The sequence below is a fragment of the Megalobrama amblycephala genome, linkage group LG5, assembly GCF_018812025.1.
Source record: "Megalobrama amblycephala isolate DHTTF-2021 linkage group LG5, ASM1881202v1, whole genome shotgun sequence".
Lineage (NCBI taxonomy): Eukaryota > Metazoa > Chordata > Actinopteri > Cypriniformes > Xenocyprididae > Megalobrama > Megalobrama amblycephala.
The window spans coordinates 17,106,932-17,128,794 of record NC_063048.1 but is presented as its reverse complement, the minus strand read 5'-3'; the positions used below and the strand labels follow the sequence as shown (position 1 = coordinate 17,128,794).

Sequence of the window (21,863 nt, the reverse complement as noted above, 5' to 3'; positions counted from 1 at the left end):
GAATGAAGATGTTTTTATGAATTATACAGACAATATATTTGCAAGTGTTTAAAAATGAAAATAGCGACGGCTCTTGTCTTCGTGAATATAGTAATAAAAGATGGTAACTTTAACCACATTTAACAGTACATTAGCAACATGCTAACGAAACATTTAGAAAGACAATTTACAAATATCACTAAAAATATCATGTAATCATGGATCATGTCAGTTATTATTGCTCCATCTGCCATTTTTTGCTGTTGTCCTTGCTTGCTTACCTAGTCTGATGATTCAGCTGTGCACAGATCCAGACGTTAATACTGGCTGCCCTTGTCTAATGCCTTGAACATGGGCTGGCATATGCAAATATTGAGGGCGTACATATTAATGATCCTGACTGTTACGTAACAGTCAGTGTTATGTTGAGATTCGCCTGTTTTCCAGAGGTCTTTTAAACAAATGAGATTCACATAAGGAGGAAGCAATGGAGTCTTTTCCATGTACTGAACTCTTGTTATTCAACTATGCCAAGGTAAATTCAATTTTTGATTCTAGGGCACCTTTAATATTATAGTTATGTACCAACTTACAGGGCTCCATGAATTTTTTTCCTTGAGAAAAATTTACATAATGTACATGATATATATCCAAATGAATCAATATCAAATCGAGATCAGAATCAAATCATAAGCTTGTGAATCGAATCGTGAAATTTGTGTCAATACAAATGAGTCAAAACTTAAAATAATCATAGTTAATATTGCTTCCATTGCAGTTTACTTGTCACAGCAAAAATTAATGGTCAAGGGCATTGCAGTGTGCTATATAATATTAAACTCAGTGCATTCTGGTTGTATACAAATGCAGTGAGTTATCGGAATATTCCAGTACACAAACAATTTTCACACAGTGCATTCAGTATGGCGCAAACTACATTCAACTGTTTAAAAATAGTAGGTACTGTCCCATTCCAAATGCACTCTTAAGACAAAATCGGAGCATGAATAATTAAAAACGCAAACAAATATGTCAGTAGCACTTTGTCAAACCTTTAATTAACAAGATTCAGTCTTATAAATGTACAATATCATATGGTATGATTGAAATAATAGGTGTTATTAGGACCAAATCCCAGACTTTTCTCTCTTTCGACGTACAATGGCAGCCACATCTTGTTTCAGAGTGGTTACGCACTGTTCCAACTGTTCAGAAAAGTCCTTCAGGAGATAGGTATGCTCATCCACAAACAGTCTAAAACCCAACAGGTCTGCTTCCTCCTATGGAGACACAAACGCACAATGTATCGATGCTCTGAACATATACAGTCAAAGCTTGTACACCCCAAAAGACTTTTGCTGGTGTCTGAATAAATTCTTTAACATTAATGATTATGTTAAACAGATGGACTACAGAGGCTGATTGGCAAGACTGATAGAATGGGACTTGCATACTTACACTGGGTTTGTGTCTGCGCAGCCGTTGAAGTTGCCCCCTAACAGAGGTCATGCTGTGGTAGAACACTTTTAAGGCTTTGGCAAATTCAGCATCACAGCTGGGCCTCAGACTGCTTCTTCGTTCCTGTCGACCGCGGTTATTCTCCACACCTTCAGCAGAAATGTGGGAGAATAACAATGTTATAAATTGAACAGGAGATAATATAGTGGCCTACTTGTAGAAATGCTGAGCTGTTGTGTGAATACATTTGTGTTCTCGCATGTTTCATGCTTGTTATTGTAGGATTAATTGCAAAAGATATTGGTTCAGATCCCGGACGAGCCCCCAATTTGTGTTACACCCTGACAAGAGATGCTACAATATGTTGACAGCAATAATGCACTGCATGACTTATCAAAAGTACTCACCATTTCTGGCTGAGTTGAGTTGCTCTCTCAGAGTGCTGTTTTCTTTCCTCAATGCTGCGTTAACATTTCTCAGCTGTTCCAAGTCTTGATGGAGGGCTCGGAGAGATGAGCTGAGGTCAGAGCCTCCGTTTTCTGCAGTCTAAACAAACATAAATACACTTCCATAAAATAATTCAGTTTCACAGAATCCCAGCGTAACCCTGGCCTTGCTCATGCAAAGCATTTTGGGTGTTAAACAATGCAAATTTATTTGAAACATACACATGGTCTGTTTATATACCGAGTGTTCTGATGCACTGATCTTGTCAATAATAATGCTGTCCTCTTGAGTTATCTTCAATCCATCCATACAGGAGACTAATTCAGAACATCCTTCTACAAACACAAGCATGTTTATTGGAGAAGTTCAAGAATGCCTCAAAGGCAAATGGTTTGGTTTGATTCTTGATTCAGTTTCTACAGCTTCTTTGTATTTTCTGTAATCAAATGGCTTTATTGTCAATCTAAAAATGCACTACCGTTCAAAAGTTTGGGGTCAGTAAGATTTTGCTTTAAAAGAAATTGATACTCTTATTAAGCAATGATTCATTAAATTAATCAAAATTGTAAGTAAATACATTTATAATGTTAAATATAAAAGATTTATATTTCAAATAAATGCTGTTATTTTTGAAGCCCATATTCATCAAAGAATTATGAAAAAAGTATCAGTTTTCACAAAAATATTAAGCAGCACAAATAAAAAATGTTTTCAACAAATCAGCATATTAGAATGATTGCTGAAGGGTCATATGACACTGAAGACTGAAGTAATGATGCTGAAAATTCAGCTTTGCATCAAAGGAATAAATTATATTTTAAAATATATTCAAATAAAAAAGTCATTTTATAAATATTTCACAAAATTACTGTTTTACTGTATTTTTGATCGAGTATTTTTGATCAGCCTTGGTGAGAATAAGAGACTTCTTTCAAAAACATTAAATAAAACTTCCCAAACCCAAACTCTTGAATGGTTGAGTGTAATATTCCTTGTAAAAAATATATCAAAGACCTTTACCCTGCAGACCCCATAGTTCCAACACCAGGGCATTGCTCTGCAGGTAGCTAAGCAGTTCCTGAGAGGTTCTCAAAGCAGTGAACTGGACTCTGTGGTCCATCAGCGGGTTCACGTTGTGCCACATCGCTGGAGTGTAGAGGGGCTGCGGGCAGTCAAACACCCGAAACCTGTCAAAGTTCAAATCTTTGGTTGAAGTTCTTTAGCACAAATAAAATTTAATTTCAAATCTCAATAGGAATGCAAATAATTAGACATGGCATTATTGTTAACTAAAACTAAAATAAATTTTTTAAAAGGTTGTTAAATGAAATAAAGCTGGAATAAAATCAAATGTAAATTTTAGATGGAAAAACAAAAACTAAATAAGCTTATAAATAAAATAAATTTGAAATAAGCTTAAATTACTAACTGAATTAATGCTAAAGCTATTTAGAAAAAAAAATGAAAATCTTATAAAATTACTAAAATTAAAATAAAAACTGAAAAATATAAAAATAAAGCAACATATTAATAAAAACTATAATAGTATATAAATAATATAAAAATAACACTGAATTCAGACGTGTTATGCACTGCAGTATGATTTGTGTATTAAGGTCCAAATTAATCTAGTTAAAAATCTTGGTTGATAATCAACCCCTTACATTATGAATAATGGAACTTATAGAACTTTTGATATGGATAAGTATTATTACTAATATAAAGCAAAAATAAGCTTTAATAAAATCCATACAAAGTAGTCTACAGATACTTCATGAAGAGTTCCAGCACTGATCTAAACTAACCCTATTTGCACGCCTCTGTTACGAGCCTCTTTAACCCAGCGTAGGCCGCAGCACTGATCCAAAACCAGCTGAAAGTCCAGCCGCTTCCCAAGCAGCTCTGACGGGTCAATGAGGATGTCATCTTCACCCAGAGGCCTACAAATGATAAATATCATAGCACAACAAATATTTCATTCATGTAATCAACATTTTTGTTTACATGTAGATATGTTACTCACAATCCCATGGGGCTGCAGGGCACAAGCTGTGTCTGCAGTATGGCCTCCTCTGTTCCTTCCGGACCCACCACTTCCACCTGCTCCTCCAGAGGGATGCGGAATGCCACGGACTGCAGCCACAGGTGAGCACTTCCTAGGTGCAGAGGCTCCAGAGGATCCCAGAACGGATCTCTGTCTCTGGGAAGAGGAGCTCGGTCTGCCCCCTCTCCTCCTTCCACCTGCTGCTGGTACACCTCTTCCATCAGAAACTTACGGTTGACAAATTTGGCTTTGGACCACATCCACACCTGAGAAGACAGTGATTTCCGAGGGAATTTATTTTACCTTTATAAGGGCAAGTTTTGAAACCCTTAAGTTTTTAAATGTATGTGTCCCTTTTCATGTAAGTTTTTTTAATGTATTCAATAAATGCAATTAGAATAATAAGACTATAATAAGACTTTGCACTGCAGAAGTGGCACAGATGCTGCATCTGAAGTGGCATTTAGATGTACTTACAGACTGTTTAATACAGCTTAGAGATACCATGAATGCATTTACACACTGCAGTTACAATTGCATAAATAATGTTATGAGGTTAATGTTTTAAATATAAATTGTACTAAATATAAAAACATGAAATGTGTAAAAAAAACAAAAAAAAAACAATTTAAATATGAAACTAAAACTGCCCTTAGGTGGCAACAAGTCACATTCTTAATGAGTGAGTCACTGATTTATTCATTCAATCGATTTTAAAACGCCCAATAGATTCAGGAATGAAGCAAGTGACTGTCTTTATGAATGAGCCATTGAATCATTAACACACCCGATTCATTCAAAAATGCTTAATCATTCAGGAACAAAATATCACTGTTGATCAGAGAGGCAGCAGTTCTGCTGTTGATACTGATAATATTGTGTCTAAAATGTATGTCACTTAATATTAACTTAGCCTATTTTTAATTTATGTAGTAATTGTATACCACTAGACAAAGTATAAAATAGTTAATCTTAAAAAGAGGACAAATGAGAATCTAGCTCAAGGCTTTGCAGGCAAGCGGACATGGTATTTAAAAAAAAAATCAGACCTAAAATCAGACAGATGGCCACCCAAAAGAACTCATGTTTTTTATAAAAGTCTTAAAGGCACAGCAGCAAAAATTGCCTCTTTAAATATTAGAGTCAGAGAGAGGGCGAAAAATATGTAAAATTAAACTACGACATTGACTAGTATAACAAGTGAACTTAAGGGCAATGAATAAAAGTTCAATAAACAAAAGTATGGCTCCTTTAAAAGTTTTAGCGTTAAATTGATATCGGGTGAGACATGGACATTTTTTGTGCATGCTGTGAGATAATATAACATCAGTGCCCTTGTGATTCTGCTCTACATCTGATTCTGTAATTGCATTAGTCTCTTATTCAGTTACACCAGTCCATGTTTTCAAAAACATCTAATTCCATTTTGGAAAACCACATCACCTGACATCTATGTCAAACACTGGTTGGCAGTAAGATATCTGTACATTCCTTTTTGACTAGTTTGTTCTGTAATCTAAGAAAGAGACACTTTTTCCAGCTATTTGCAGTGCACATTCGCATTTGCTACTCTTGTGCATATCCAAAAATGAAAGGAGCTTTATCAGTAATTGATTCAAATTTCCACAGAATCATAATTCTCACCTGTTTGCTTTCTACAGATGTCACTCTTACCGCAATGTCCTTCTCCAGGTCATGACCCTTAGAGTCTGACATTGCCAGATTCTTGATTTCCAATTTGAACTCAACTCCCTGGAAAGATAAAAGTCAAGATTTTAAGGTGCTCTGCATTATTTTTACCTTTTGCTACAATATGACAGCCTTATACAGGCTTGTACATACATGCAACATCACAGAAATGTTTTCAGTTAACTCCACCATTGTAGAAATACCCAATGGCATATGTTTTTGTGCATGAATGATTACTTTGCTACACAACCAGATGTGTCAAGTTTCAGGAAACCGAGTGATAAAGTAAGTAACATTTGACTGGCCCAAATTGATTTTTCAAAAGTACTGTTTTTCTTTTTCTTTACTTTTTTTCAGGGTTAAACTTCACTGTATAGTGATTCTTAAAGCTCCATTTCATACTAAGAGGAATTATTCAGCAACTGCTTGCCAAAAATCTGTCACGGTCTTGGACTCTTATTTTGATATCCTGTTGTGTTTCCCTTAGTTCCTGCTTCCTTGCTCTGTTTAGTTTTGGTTTCCTTGGTTTCTGATTATGTCCATTTGTTTCTATGGTTAATTATTATTAGCTGTTTCTTATTTAGTTCCTTGTTATCCCCTGTATGTGTACTCCCTTTTCGGTTTAGTCCTTTGTCGCTTATTGTCAATGCATAATGTGTCGTTTACCCCTGTGTTGTTCTAACAAACTCCTGCATTTATAATAAAAGTCTATGGATATACTTTATATGATTGCAAGTTTAGTAACTGTACTCACCTTCTTTAACTCTTTACTCATTTGATTAGCTTCTGTCACCATGGGCATCAGCTTTATATAGTCATAGAACACAGCCAGTAGACTGGGGTCAGGCTGGTGTGGCCCTGTAGGTGATGTTATTGTTAACTAAAACTATTAAAATCATTTTCTTTCATGGAAATAAAGCTGAAATAAAATAAAATATAAATATTCGATGAAAACTTGTTGAAAATGTTGCCTTGGCATTTAACTGAATTAAGCTGAAGGGTTATTTCACCCAAAAATGAAATTTCTGTCATTAATTACTCACCCTCGTGTCGTTCCACAACAGGAAGACCTTCATTGATCTTCGGAACACAAATTTAAAGATATTTTTGATTAAATCTGAGAGGGGTTTTATTATCTCCTATAGAAAACTACATAAGTACCACATTCAAGGTCCAGGAAAGTAGTAAAGACATCGTTAAAATAGTCCATGTGACTACAGTGGTTCAACCTTAATGTTATGAAGCAACGAAAATACTTTTTGATTAATGACTTTATTCAACAATTTCTTCTCTATGTTGGCGTTCTGACGTAGAACCTGGAAGTGCTCCTCTATACAACGAAAACAGCATAGGAGATTGACAGGGTAGAGAAGAAGTTGTTGAATAAAGTCGTTATTTTTGTTTTGTTTTTGCGCACAAAAAGTATTCTCGTTGCTTCATAACAATAAGTTTGAACCACTGTAGTCACGTCGACTATTTTAATGATGTCATTACTTCTTTTCTGGACCTTGAATGTGATAATTACGTTGCTTTCTATGGGGGATTAAAAAACAACGGATTTCATCAAAAATATCTTAATTTGTGTTCCGAAGATAAATGAAGACCGTCGGCTTGGTGTGTTCCTGCCTTTACAGGTGTGGAACGACATGAGGGTAAGTAATTAATGACAGAAATGTCATTTTTGGCTGAAATAACCCTTTAAGTTCAGGTACTAAAATGACTAAAACCAAAACTGAAATAAAAATGAAAACTGAAAATATACAAACAAAAGATTCAAAATATTAATAAATACTATAATGGTATATAAATAATACAATAATACTGGATGCATCTAAATTAGACCAAACCTAAAAATATCTATGTAATAAAAAAAAAAGACATTTCAATTGATTTAAATCCAAACCCCACACGTACGATGGCCCTGATCTTCACACAGAGACTGTATATGGAAGCCCTCGGCCTCTGCCAGCTCAGACTGGAAGTAATCATAGTCATAGCGACTCCAGTCCTCTCCTGAGCGCTCCGAAGGGAAGCCAATAAACAGGTAAGTGCTGTTCGAACCCAGGACGAGTCGATCCTTCATCAGATCGTAACAAAGGCAGGTTAACACTAAACCAAAACTCATCTTGGTTATTCACACAGATTACCTTTCTGATTCATATTTGAAAATGCACAGCATGATGAATTTCTTTATGATTCAAGTGCATATACAGGTGCTGGTCATATAATTAGAATATTGTGAAAAAGTTCATTTTTTTATTGTAAATTATTTTTAAAAATGAAACTTTCATTTATACTAGATTCCCTACATGTAAAGTAAAACATTTCAAAAGTTTTTTTTTTTTTTTTTTATTTGTTGATTAGAGCGTACAGCTAATCAAAGTCCAAAATCCAGCATCTCAAAATATTAGAATATTTACATTTGAGTTTCATTAAATGACCATCCCTACAGTATAAATTCTGGGTATCTCTTGTTCTTTGAAACCACACTAATGGGGAAGACTGCTGACTTGGCAATGGTCCAGGAGACAATCATTGACACCCTCCACAAAGAGAGTAAGTCACAGATGGTCATTACTGAATGGGGTGGCCGTTTACAGAGTGATGTATCAAAGCATATTAAATGCAAAGTTGACTAGAAGGAAGAAACTGGGTAGACAAAGGTGCACAAGCAACAGGGATGACCACAAGCTTGAGAATACTGTCAAGTAAAGCCGATTCAGACACTTCGGAGAGCTTCACAATGAGTAGAATGAAGCCGGAGTCAGCACATCAAGAGTCACCACACTCAGACATCTTCAGGAAAAGGACTACCAAGCCACTTCTGAAACAGAAACAACGTCAGAAGCAACTTACCTGGGCTAAGGAGAAAAAGAACTGGACAGTGAACAGTGGTCGAAAGTCCTCTTTTCAGATAAAAGTAAATTTTGCATTTCATGTTGAAATCATGGTCCCAGAGTCTGAAGGAAGACTGGAGAGGCACAGAATCCAAGCTGCTTGAAGTCTAGTGGGAAGTTTCTGAAGTTAGTAATGATTTGGGGGGCCATGACGTCTGCTGGTGTTGGTCCATTGTGTTTTATCAAGTGCAAAGTCAATGCAGCCATCTTCCAGGAGATTTTGGAGCACTTTATGCTTCCATCTGCTGACAAGCTTTATGGAGATGCTGATTTATTTTTCCAGCAGGACTTTAGCACCTGCCCACAGTGCAAAAACCACTTCCAAGTGGTTTGGTGACCATGATATTACTGTGTTTTATTGGCCAGCCAACATGCCTGACCCCTGAATCTATGGGATATTTTCAAGAGAAAGATGAGAAACAGTCGATCCAACAATATACAGATGATCTGAAGGCTCAATAGTGCCTCAGCAGTGCCACAGGCTGATCACTTCCATGCCACACTTCACTGATGCTGTAATTTGTGCTAGAAGCAAGTCATTTGCTGTAATATGTGCTACCGACCAAGTATTGAGTGTACAAATGAACATACTTTAAAGAACTTGAACTTTTCTGTTTTGAAAATCCATTTTTTGATTGATCTTAGGAAATATTCTAATATTTTGAGATACTGGATTTTGGACTTTCATGAGCTGTACGCTCTAATCATCAAAATTAAAAAAAAAAAAAACTTTTGAAATGTTTTACTTTACATGTAGGGAATCTAGAATATATGAAAGTTTCATTTTTAAAAATAATTTACAATAAAAAAATGAATTTTTTTCATGATATTCTAATTATATGACCAGCACCTGCAGTAGCTGATAATACAGATACAGATAATGAAACACACCAAATGCTGCAGCTCTATCCTTTTAGATACAGACACTCCATTCACAATGACCTTTGACCCGGACACAGGAGTAATTGATACTCTCCTTTGCTGGTTTGAGAACACAGCATGTTTTTCCTGAATGCTGAAAACAGGGAAAACAAAATTTCACATTTTTTAATAATGTTAATATACAGCATTAATGTTCATTATGGGGTGCATATCATATTGGGACGCAATCTATTCATCTTTCTCATGCTTGACTTACCCTAGACCCCTAATAGAGAGCGCCCTGGGTGAGTTGTCAGCCAGACCAATATCCCACTCACCTTCTCACAGAAAGACATAAATTATATATATTATTTAGTTAATATATGGATATGATATAACTGGTCTGATGTCTCCATTGTAAGACAAACTCACCTTCCTGAATGAAAAGCTTCACCACGCCAGACAACTGAGCATCCTCATTGATGTTCATTATGTACGGATGCATCTGCATCATCCTTCGCTCCTGAAGCGGGAAAAGATTTTTGAGAGATTAGTGGTTAAATGAGGGAAAGGATCCATGATATTTTTAACTAAAACTATTCAAAATAGTTTTTGTTAATTGAAAGAAAGGTAAAATATAAATATTAGGAATTAGTTCCTAATTGATTAAGCATTTTTGAATGAATTGTGAGTCAATGATTCAATGACCCATTCAAAAAACGCCGTTTTGAATGATTCAGTTGAACCAATCAATCAATGATGCACCCATAAAGACAGCGACTTGCCGTCACCAAAGGGTGGTTTTAGTTCAGGAAGTTTTATATTTAAAGTATAATTTATTTTTTTCCATTATTTCTTGTTTCTTTAGTCAGTATATTTTATATTTAAAAAAGGAATCTCATAATGTTATTTATGCAATTGCAATGTAAATGCATTCATGGTATCTCTGAGCTGCATTAAACAGTCTGTCCACATCCATTTTCAGAATAAAAGAATATAATATTAAAAAAAACTTAAACAAAAACATTTGCCTTGGCAACTAAGTGAAATAAAATATGATTGAAACTAAAACTGAAATAAATGTAAATTAAAGCTAAATAGAAACATTTAAAAAATGGCAAAAGCACATAACAAAATTACTTAAAGGTGCAGCATGTAGGATTTCTATCCGCTAGAGGTCGCTAGAGGCCTATTCAAAACAAAGGAGTAGCTTGATGATGCCAAGTTTGAGTGTGGAATCTTGGGACATGTGGTCTCCATCTCAACGGACGGTGCAAAGAATAGGGATAGGACTCGGGATGAAATCACGTTCATGGATGCGATTATTAACGTTACTGTAGTATGAAGCAGAGCAAGAGTGTTGAGGGAGCTGAACGAGGCCGCTGGAGCGATTGCGCAACACGCTGCGAGCAGCCGAACTTTTATTATGCCACAGTCGCTGGCGCCGCTTCCGCTTTTCCGGTCATTAGTATGAGGTAACAGCTCTGTTTATCATATTAGATACATTTAAGTGTGTTGAAAATGATGTTATAATGTTACTCTGTGCGTTCGCTCGGCGGCTGCTGTGAGATACTTGTTGCACCCTGCAGTAAGATAGATCAATTTTATAATATCATATTAAATGCTGGATGGCTTGTGTTGATAAATGTCATGCAATTCATTTTAAAATGTATTGTATGATGGAGAAAATGCTGTATTACTGTTACTAAAAATAAAGCTGCATCTGATTATGCTATGTTAGCTACTTGACAAAATAGTGTTTTTCTCTGAGGCATGATAAAGCATGGTACTCGCAGAAAATCAAGAAAATTAGATTTAAACAATAAGACTAAACGTGTTGAGCTATATAACAATAATTAGTTTTCTGTCTATAAATATATCAAAACAGTTGTTCCCTTGTCTATTAAACCATGTAATATATTAAAGCGTCTTTGGTGTTTCCATGGTTTCTACAAAATAAAACTGGTAACCGAGGGTAACGCGGGTATGACGCCATTGACAGGCGACTCCTCACACGTCCCGGAGCCTTGGTTAAAATTGCAATTTTCTCACGATTTACAAATAGCTGGAAACATTTGGGATATTGTAAGTACTCAAGTGAACAAAATATTTAACATTGGCCTAGTGGTTTTTGGATATTTTACTGCAAAAATCTTACATATTGTACCTTTAAGTTTAAAATTAAAACAAAACCTGAAAATATATAAATAAAAGCCATTTCAAACTAGTAATAAATTCTAAAATATAAATAAAACTTTGGATAAAAGAATCTAAATGGCTCATTGTTAACTCATTCCAGCAGGCTCACTACTGTACATCAACTGATGTACTACCTTTAAGTGTTGCTTATATTGTGCCTAAGACGTTCTGGAGTGTCAAAATGAAATGCATATCTATAGGTCGTACAAACATCTCAACATTTCAGTGTTGAATTGATGTAATATGGTCAGCTTTTACAGCCCCTGACAATAAATTTGTGTAAACATTTTGTTTAAACTGTGAATTCTCAGAGATTATGTACCATTACTAGTTTAGAGGCCAACTTTAGACACCATTTATTGTGTATATTTTCTATAGAGGAAGTGATTTTGGAGAACATTTACATTTATGAATTTGGCATATGCATTCAAAGTAAACCATGTAAAACAGCATCTTTGTTTACCTGTGTTATAGTTGCATACTGAGTCTCCCAGTCCTTCAGGGCCTCTTGCAAATGCTGTTCCCACAATGTCTGAATGGCTCGAATCTGCAGCTCATTATGAGTCAACAATCGCCGCAGCTCCTCTACAACAGACAACACTTTTAATTAGATGTAATGTTTCTTGCATTTAAAATTACTTTGTATTTCTATCACCTTACATACTCGTCTCATCATCAGCTTTACGGCCCTCTTGGCCCAGTCGGCTTAGTCTCACAAGCAGTTTTGCATTTTCTGCCTTGAGTTCCTTCACCAGTCGTTCTGTGGGACTCTCATTCACCACAGCTTTATTCTGGATCCGCTTGGCCCTGAAAAGAGGGATATTCCACAATATGTCTGTTATATATTACGTATATTACTGAAGCAAAACTAACATGAAATACAGTGGTAATTCTAGCTGGTCTATACTTCAGCAGGCCATTTATGTAAACCGGTAATGACTAAATGTAACTTTTTATATAAGAACCCACCTCTCTGCATATCGAAGAGTAGAAAGAGACTCTTCATAGCAAATATCTGCAGGACTTAAGGTTGCAATCTATGCATGAGGACAAGAAACACTTCAATGGAAATTCTTTAGTTCTAAAACATCACAACAACATTGTTCTAGTTTAGTTTGCCTCAACCATAGATTAAGAAAACTACAGGCAAAGTTACTTACCATGACGGTTCGACTGTTACCACCAAGAGCAGACTGCAGTAATTTGGTGAGGACAGAGTCTCTATAAGGGATGTGAACTACTTTCTTCCCAAGAGCCATGTCTGCTAGAGCACTTTATAGACAAATAAATGCAAAACAATTTACAACAGCACATTAAACTAATCAAACTGCAGTGGCCCCGAAACATATTTAGACACATGGGTCACAAGTTATAAGCAAAATTAACCCCGACCCCACTTATTATATGGCTAATTTAATAAATAAATAAATATGTGGGCATGACATATTGATTTAAATTTAAATTATTTTATAGTCTTACAGTATATACTTAGCTTCAGCTAAGTAAAAAAGTAGTTGGTAGCACTTTATTTTACAATCCTGTACCCCATACTATGCTACCCACGCTTGTCACTATACTATGTACTTATTACAGTAATTAAAATAACTAGGTAATAACTAGGTACTAACCCTGAACCTATACCTAAACCTAACCTTAACCCCTGTAATTACCCAGTGTTCGATATCAGAGATAGAAGAATGCACCATGTGCGTTTGTATGTAACACAGACACACTGTGTATATATGTGTGTGCATATATATATATATATATATATATATATATATATATATATATATATATATATATATATATATATATATATATATATATATATATATATATACAGTGCCCTCCACAATTATTGGCACCCTTAGTAATTATGAGCAAAAGCAGCTGCAAAAATAAATCTGCATTGTTTATCCTTTTGATCTTTCATTAAAAAAATTCACAAAATTATAACTTTTCATTTAAGGAAAATAATTGAAAGTGGAGGGAAATCACATTATGAAATAAATGTTTTTCTCCAAAACATGTTGGCCACAATTATTGGCACCCTTTTATTCAAAACTTTTTGCATCCTCCTTTTCCCAAGATAACAGCTCTGAGTCTTCACCTATAATGCCTGATGAGTTTGGAGAACACCTGACAAGAGATCAGAGACCATTCCTTAATGCAAAATCTCTCCAGATCTCCATGTTGGTGCTTCTTCTCTTCAGTTCACTCCACTCATTTTCTTTAGGGTTCAGGTCAGGGGACTGAGATGGCCATGGCAGAAGCTTCATTTTGTGCTCAATGACACATTTTTGTGTTGGTTTTGATGTTTGTTTTGGATCATTGTCCTGATGGAAGAACCAACCCATGGCCCATTATTGGATTTCTAGCAGAAGCGGTCAGGTTTTGATTTTTTTATCTGTTGGTATTTGATAGAATCCATGATGCCATGTATCTGAACAAGATGTCCAGGACCTCCAGCAGAAAAATAGGCCCACAACATTAAAGATCCAGCAGTATATTTAACCGTGGGCATGGGGTGCTTTTTATCCATGTGTGCACCAAACCCATCTGGTGGGTTTGCTGCCAAAAAGCTCTTTTTTTAGTTTCATCTGACAATAGAAGCCAGTCCAGTTTGAAGTTCCAGTCTTGTCTGAATATGCTGGAGATTGTTTCTGGATGAGAGCAGAGGATTTTTCTTGAAACCCTCCTGAACAACTCAGTAATCTTTTGCTGCACATCAGAACTATATTCTTTGGTTTTACTCATTGTGATGAATGATTAAGGAAATTTGGCCTCTGTGTTTCCTCATGTTTATTCTCCTGTGGAACAGGAAGTCATGGCTGGACAATTTCATGCTCCTAGTCACTCTGGTGTGCTAAAAAATGTAAATATGAATGGGAATATACTTCAGAGATATTTTACTCATAAGAATTTCTAGGGGTGCCAATAATTGTGGCCAACATGTATTGGATAAAAACATTTATTTCATAATGTGAGTTTCCCCCCCACTTTCAACTGTTCCTTCAATGAAACATTAGAATTTTGTGAATTTTTTGAATGAAAGATCAAAAGGATAAACAATGCAGATTTATTTACACAGCCGCCTTTGCTCATAATTACTAAGGGTGCCAATAATTGTGGAGGGCACTGTATATATATATATATATATATATATATATATATATATATATATACAGGGAGTGCAGAATTATTAGGCAAGTTGATTTTCTGATCATATTTTTTTCCCAAGCACATTTTACCAATTCCAATCCACATCAATCTTAATAACTACTATTAATATTGTTTTTAATCATTTATAAGTGATATATAATTGTTCATGAAGGCTGGAAATGAAAAATGCCTTATATTCAGGTGTGCAGAATTATTAGGCAAGTTTTCTTTTACAGGCAAAATGAGCCAAAAAAGAGATTTAACTCAGACTGAAAAGTCAAAAATTATTAAATACTCATGAGAAGGATGCAATACTAATGCAATACTAGAAATTGCAAAGTTAAAGCATGACCAAGGGACAGCAAAATGCTCATTGGGTCAGCGGGGTCAGACAAAAACAGGTGGAAAAGAAAAGACACATGTTAACTGCAAAATAATTAAGAATTAAGGTGAAGAATTAAGTGTGAAACCATCAGGAACCCTTTAGTCTCCAGCGCCACCATTTTCCAGAGCTGCAACCTACCTGGAGTCTCCAGAAGTGCAAGGTGTTAGGATCTCAGAGACTTAGGTTAGCTAAAGAATCCTAAAAAATGACCTGCACTTGATAAGAATCACAAGCTGAAGTGTTATAAAATACATGAAGACTGGGTTTTAATAGGGCTTATAGACAGACAGCTTGAGAGTGACTCCTGATGGACCAGCACCACATCCTCTTGTACCACTGTTTGAAGAATTTATCCAGAATCTGGCAGTAAGGTGTTTGAGTTCACTTTTAGTCCATCTCTTATCCTGAAATGTCTGTCTTGCAGAGATGGACTAAAAATGATCTTCCAAAACTTACTGCCAGATTCTGGAAGATAAATTCTTCAAACAGTGGTACAAGAGGATGTGGTGCTGGTCCTTCAGGAGTCACTCTCAAGCTGTCTGTTTATAAGGCCTATAAAAACCCAGTCTTCATGTATTTTATAACACTTCAGCTTGTGATTCTTATCAAGTGCAGGTCATTTTTTAGGATTCTTTAGCTAACCTAAGTCTCTGAGATCCTGAGACCTTGCACTTCTGGAGACTCCAGGTAGGTTGCAGTTCTGGAAAATGGTGGCGCTGGAGACTAAAGGGTTCCTGATGGTTTCACACATAATTCTTAATTATTTTGCAGTTAACGTGTCTTTTCTTTTCCACCTGTTTTTGTCTGACCCCGCTGACCCAATGAGCATTTTGCTGTCCCTTGGTCATGCTTTAACTTTGCAATTTCTAGTATTGCATTAGTGTTGCGTCCTTCTCATGAGTATTTTGACTTTTCAGTCTGAGTTAAATCTCTTTTTTGGCTCATTTTGCCTGTAAAAGAAAACTTGCCTAATAATTCTGCACACCTGAATATAAGGCATTTTTCATTTCCAGCCTTCATGAACAATTATATATCACTTATAAATGATTAAAAACAATATTAATAGTAGTTATTAAGATTGATGTGGATTGGAATTGGTAAAATGTGCTTGGGAAAAAAATATGATCAGAAAATCAACTTGCCTAATAATTCTGCACTCCCTGTATATATACACACAGTGGCCACTTTATTAGGTATACCTTGCTAGTACTAGGTTTTAGTACTAGTACTAGTACTTTTGTCTTCAGAATTGCCTTAATTAGGGGCCAAGCACCGAAGGTGCTTAGGCACCTATTGTATCTGTTGGCGTTCCGTACGCTTATTATTATTCTTCTTCCGTGAAGTCTATGGCTTCGGGAAAGTTGTGAAATTTGGCACACAGTTAGAGGACAGTCATAATAGGGATGGACATGGTGAGCAACAATAGTCAACTCAATCCCTCTAGGTAAAGGCTTATGTGTCGATAAACCGTTTTCGAACTTTTGCATAGAAAAGGCAAACGCTTTATTCTTTTTTCCTCTGAAACATTGCTCATTTTCCGTCATTGGTACTAAGAGTATTAGCGTATCATTATGAAACTCGCCCAAAGTGTGCCAATAAAAACAAAATTTACAAAAATGCTAATAACTTTTGACTATATTATCCCCACACCATTACACCACCACCACCAGCCTGAAACATTGATTCAAGGCAGTCGATATGTCAAACCGTTTTCGTATACCAGAGCAAACAATTTGAGATATGATGCAAAAATGATGGATCCATGCTTTCATGTTGTTTATGCCAAATTCTGACCCTACCATCAGAATGTCACATCAGAAATCAAGACTCATCAGAACAGGGAACATTTTTCCAATTTTCTGTTGTCCAACCTTGGTGAGCCAGCATGAATTATAGCCTCGGTTTCATGTTTGTAGCTTCAAGGTTGGACGTGTTGTGCGTTCAGAGAAGCTCTTCTGCAGACCACGGCTGTAACGAGTGGTTGTTTGAGTTACTGTTGCCTTTCTATCAGCTCGAACCAGTCAGGCCATTCTCTTCTGACCTCTGACATCAACAAGGTATTTTTGCCCACAAAACTGCCACTCACTGGATATTTTCCTATTTTTGAACCACTCTCTGTAAACCCTAGGGATGGTTGTGTGAGAAAGTCCCAGTAGATCAGCAGTTTTTGAAATACTCAGACCAGCCCGTCTAGCAAGTCATGCCACGTTCAAAGTCACTTAAATCCCTTTTCTTCCCCATTCTGATGCTCAATTTGAACTTCAGCAGATTGCCTTGACGGTGGGTGCTTCTCAATCCTCAAGCTAATGCGTCCTCATTTTCTCGCTCCTCCGTCCTTCCAGCTCGTGACCTGAAAACCGATCGTACTCAGCTATCTTGAAGGACATCTCAATTCTCTGATTGCACCACGAGGAGGTGAGGAATGAGCAGTGAGGAAGCTTCCTGGGGAGTCATGAGCAAGGACATACAGGTGTATCCTTCCCTTGCATCCTAAAGGGGCGGCACTAAGACGTAAGGATAGGAAACGAGGATGCACAAATAAGAAATGAGAACCATCCCATGACTACATGCCTAATTGCATCGAGTTGCTGCCATGTGATTGGCTGATTAGATATTTGCATTAACAAGCAGTTGAACAGGTGTACCTAATAAAGTGGCCGATGTGTGTATACACACTATAGGTTCTATAGTCTATATCTGCTGACCTGATGACATTTCCAAGTGTAGTTAAACTGAGATTGATGGCAGTGCCCTCTTTAAGCCTGTCGGCCTCTGACCCTGATGACCTTTGTCTCTCACTACCAGCCAAGTCCACAAGGTAAATGTTGGACTGTTTGGTGACGCACTCCTTTGAGAAGATCTACAAGCACAGTAAACATACAAGTAAAGAATCTGTGAGAAAAAACACAGCCTTAGTTAATTGCGGTTATATTTTCAAGTAATCATGAAACTATACATTTTAAATATTGCACGGGGAAAACAGATCCAATCTGTTTATGGATACAGAAGCTTTTTAACGTGGACAAACGTAAACAAGCTGTGTTCTGATTGGGTGAACGCATGTTAATGCCAAGTGTAAATGCTAGTCACTTCAGTTGTGCGTTCTGCTTGGCAGAATGGAAACCTGTTTGAGCTGGACAATGATGAGCATGTGCGAGCGACTGCTGTTGGCGTTCATGTGTGTGGCTGCAGTGGTACGCGTGCGTGTTCCCTGCTCCATCAGCTGCTCCACCTGTACCGCACTGTCACAGGGCACCCGCCTCAGCCCCTCCACATAGAATCCCCTCTGCTGGTCCTCTCGCACCCGCAGACCACCTGCAGATCGGTTGGACTTTGATAGCAGGTCCACAACCTGAACACAGTTTGAAGTGCCACTCAAGTCATGTAAAGCATTTCATCATGACATACTATAAAACACTTTAAACATCAGCAAGTCGTCATTTAGCAGATGGTTTCATCCAAAATACACTTTAATACAAATAATTTGGGGACTGGACTGTGAGAACAGTTACAGTAGAACTGTTAAACGTGAATTTGCTTCAGATAAGGATGAATTCTTACCTGTTCATTGTAGATTTCCAACATGCTGAAAAATACCTGTAGTTGGTTGGGAGGAAAAAAAGTATTTTTAAGGTAAAAGATAATGGTATTTTTGTATGTTCATTTTTTTAGGGGCTAATCACCGAATGTAATCATTAGTGATATTCTTCTGGGCAGCATTTCCCAAAAGCATCGTAAGCCTAAGTTGGTCATAGCTCCATTGGTCGCAATGATTCTACGATCTACTTAGGCTTACGATGCTTTTGGGAAATGCAGCCCTGGGGTGTGTTTCCCGAAAGCATCGTTAGCCAACTATGGTCGTAAGTCCCATTGAACTCTATTGGTAACAACGGAACTTGCGACCATAGTTTGCTTTGGGAAACGCACCCCTGGTCAAGTCTATGGCAGCTCATAGAACCGTATGGTAAATAGAAATTTGGCACACAAAGGACAGTCTGAACATTAACCACAGCAATTTTGGAATCTCTAACTCAATCCCTCCAGCGCCACCAACTGTCCAAAGCTGCACTCACATTTATGCCCTATGACAGGGGTAGGCAAGTTCGGTCCTAGAGAGCCGCTGTCCTGCAGAGTTTAGCACCAACCCTGAAAAAACCCTCACCTGCCTTTAGCCTTAGTAATCATGAAGAACTTGATTAGCTTGTTCAGGTGTGTTTGATTAAGGTTGGAGCTAAACTCTGCAGGACAGCGGCTCTCTAGGACCGAACTTACCTACCCCTGCCCTATGATGTCACCCCATGGTATAATTTTCCGTCATGAAAAACTTTCCACCATTTTGAATTTTCCGAAAAACTTTTTCGAACTTTTTCATGAAAATCAAACCAGACCATCTTCTGACCATGCCGACAAAAAACATGGAATTCATAGTGATTAGTCGAACTCTTCTGAAATAACTTGCAAACGAATTTTAGAGCACACCAAACTGAACGTGAGGCTACATCTCGGTAATGCTTTACCATATTCAGACAAAACTTGGTTTGTGTTCTGGCAACCATGACCTGAGAGTACCTGCTCAGTTTATAGTGCCACCTAGTTGTCAGGAAATATGAAAAATAGCTATTTTTGCTTCTGAACAGTTTGTCAAAGTTTCAGTGTGGCTTACCGTTGAACAATATCCAATTTTCCCATGTCAGCCTTTCGATGTCAGCCATTTTGAATGTTGTCATAAAAAGCTATATTTTACAGACGCATTGATATATTGTTACAAAACTTGGTATGTGTCTTCGACAATGCCCTGAAGGAACTCAAAAGGTTTCAGGGCAGCACCACCTTGTGGTCAAAATCTATAATGAAATTTCAAAAAATGCTAATAGCTTTTAGTTCAGACTACTATCATTAGTCTTGATAGATCCCTTGGATCATGTTGAGAACATCGATACCAATTATGCCATAATTGGCCGAACTTCTAAATTTGGTGTCAGCGCCACCTACTTGTCAAAAGTAATAAGCAATTATGTCACATTGAAAGTGATTGTATTTATCGTTTTTCAACCATTTTGCTCAAAATCATCTCCAAGTGCCTTTTACTAATTTTTGCAGTTGGTCTGACTGCAGTTTCGCTGCCGCTTGCTCATCATTGGCCTATTTTGTAATGTGGTCATTTGTGAATGTAAAACCTACAGTATTTGTCAAAATTCCATTAAGGTGCAATTTATCCTTCAAGTTACATTTGTCTTTAGCATGTTTTTTTTTTTTATTAATTCTAAATCGCATCAAACCAAATAGAAAGTGAGACCAGAATTGTACAAGGCATTGCATTATTTAGCATGAATCAAAATGAATCACCTTGAAGAATTTGATTGACATACCTGACACTGCCTGCTGTCTTGCATGCTCCGGATAGACTGAAATAGTCTCTCACAAAGGGTGGGTATGAGGCCTTTGTTAGGACCATAACCGACCATAGAGTAACTCTTCCCAGAGCCAGTCTGCCCATATGCCAGTAATGTGGCATTGTAGCCCTGCAGTGCGTTATCCAGAATGCCTTGCCCCAGATCCAGAAACACACTTGTCTTTAAATGACCACAGGAAACAGAGAGATTGAACCAAATAGAAACTTTGTTAGTACAGTGGTTACCAGGTTAAGCACACATTTCTGTTACAATCATCAACATGCACAAAGATGTATTCTTTTGCAAGGTGAGATAATATCTATATAACCTGATATGTTACCTGGTCTGCATAGCGCCCACCTGCCTCCTCAGGTACAAACAGACCATCTTTGTTTCTAGTGAAGCCGCTATGAGACCAGTAGGTGTAGTTGAAAGTGAAGGTGCGGCTGTTCTGCAGGTTACGAGGGTCCAGAATACTGATGTTGTTTGAGGTCATTGAGATCACACAGCGACTGCCTGCATCCCGCTCCCTCTGTATAACCAAGAAAAAGCTTCAATTTTGAAAGGCTTTCAAGTCTTGAAGCCATTCTTCCATCTCAAATAGTCAACAAAGAGGACAACCAAATAAAATACTACCAAATTAACCTTAAAATGCATTCATGCACATCTCATTATATGCCTTTGCAGTATTTGAGATGATCTGGCTGTACTAACCTTATTGAAAGGCCTGACTCTGACTGCCACTTTCACACAGTCCTTGCTAGCCATTTCGATACCCCTCACCCTCATACCCACGTGGATACTTCAGACACAGAAAACAGAATGAGCGGCAGAGCAACAGGATGAAACCTGAGCACTTAGTTACGCTCACTTTCTACCAGGGCCCAGCAAGATGAATAATACATTACCCTTAGTTTCTGTAAAGATCACTTCCACACAGTCTTCATGCTCTAAAAATGGAAGTAAACATTAGGATGAAGGGCTCTTTAGCTTTTTCTCATTTAGCACACTTTAGCTGCTTCTTAGATGATCAGTTCCTTCTCCTAGTGTTCAACAACTGATGGTTATTAGTGGTGATTTCTAGCCATTTCTTGTATTTGCTTATACTTCGGGTTGACTTGGCCATGAAGGAGCAACCGAGAACACTAAAATGACTTGGATAGCCTTAGCAACTTCATTGCAATGCCCTGTCAACATCCTAGTAGTAGTAGTATTATAAAACCACTATACATACAGAATATTATATCTTGGTTACAACAGTCATTTTAATGTCTTTTACTTCTTGCAGGAAAACACTTGTGGTAAAATGGCTGAATCAGTACATCTGAAGAACTACAAAACATTAA

At 37.0% G+C, this 21,863-nt stretch overlaps 1 protein-coding gene across 2 annotated transcripts; it reads right to left on the bottom strand.

The window, feature by feature from the left end:
- Window positions 1–1,011: 1,011 nt before the first annotated feature.
- Window positions 1,012–21,708, bottom strand: kif28 (kinesin family member 28). Of its 2 annotated transcripts, XM_048190896.1 has the most exons (23): window positions 21,232–21,708; window positions 20,858–21,049; window positions 20,494–20,697; window positions 18,686–18,721; window positions 18,249–18,476; window positions 17,830–17,984; window positions 12,735–12,846; window positions 12,544–12,611; window positions 12,239–12,381; window positions 12,038–12,159; window positions 9,808–9,898; window positions 9,653–9,713; window positions 9,406–9,529; window positions 7,532–7,694; window positions 6,372–6,475; window positions 5,573–5,680; window positions 3,908–4,194; window positions 3,690–3,824; window positions 2,905–3,071; window positions 2,125–2,219; window positions 1,845–1,983; window positions 1,438–1,586; window positions 1,012–1,259 (listed from the first exon to the last, which is right to left on the bottom strand). In XM_048190896.1, the coding sequence occupies exons 1-23, from the start codon at window positions 21,304–21,306 to the stop codon at window positions 1,101–1,103; spliced, it is 3,117 nt and encodes a 1,038-aa protein (XP_048046853.1). In that variant the 5' UTR covers window positions 21,307–21,708; the 3' UTR covers window positions 1,012–1,100. The 2 variants fall into 2 exon arrangements, 1 of the variants encoding a protein (XP_048046853.1); XR_007184933.1 differs by lacking the exon at window positions 1,012–1,259 and having other exon boundaries at window positions 1,446–1,586; window positions 2,106–2,219.
- Window positions 21,709–21,863: the final 155 nt, after the last annotated feature.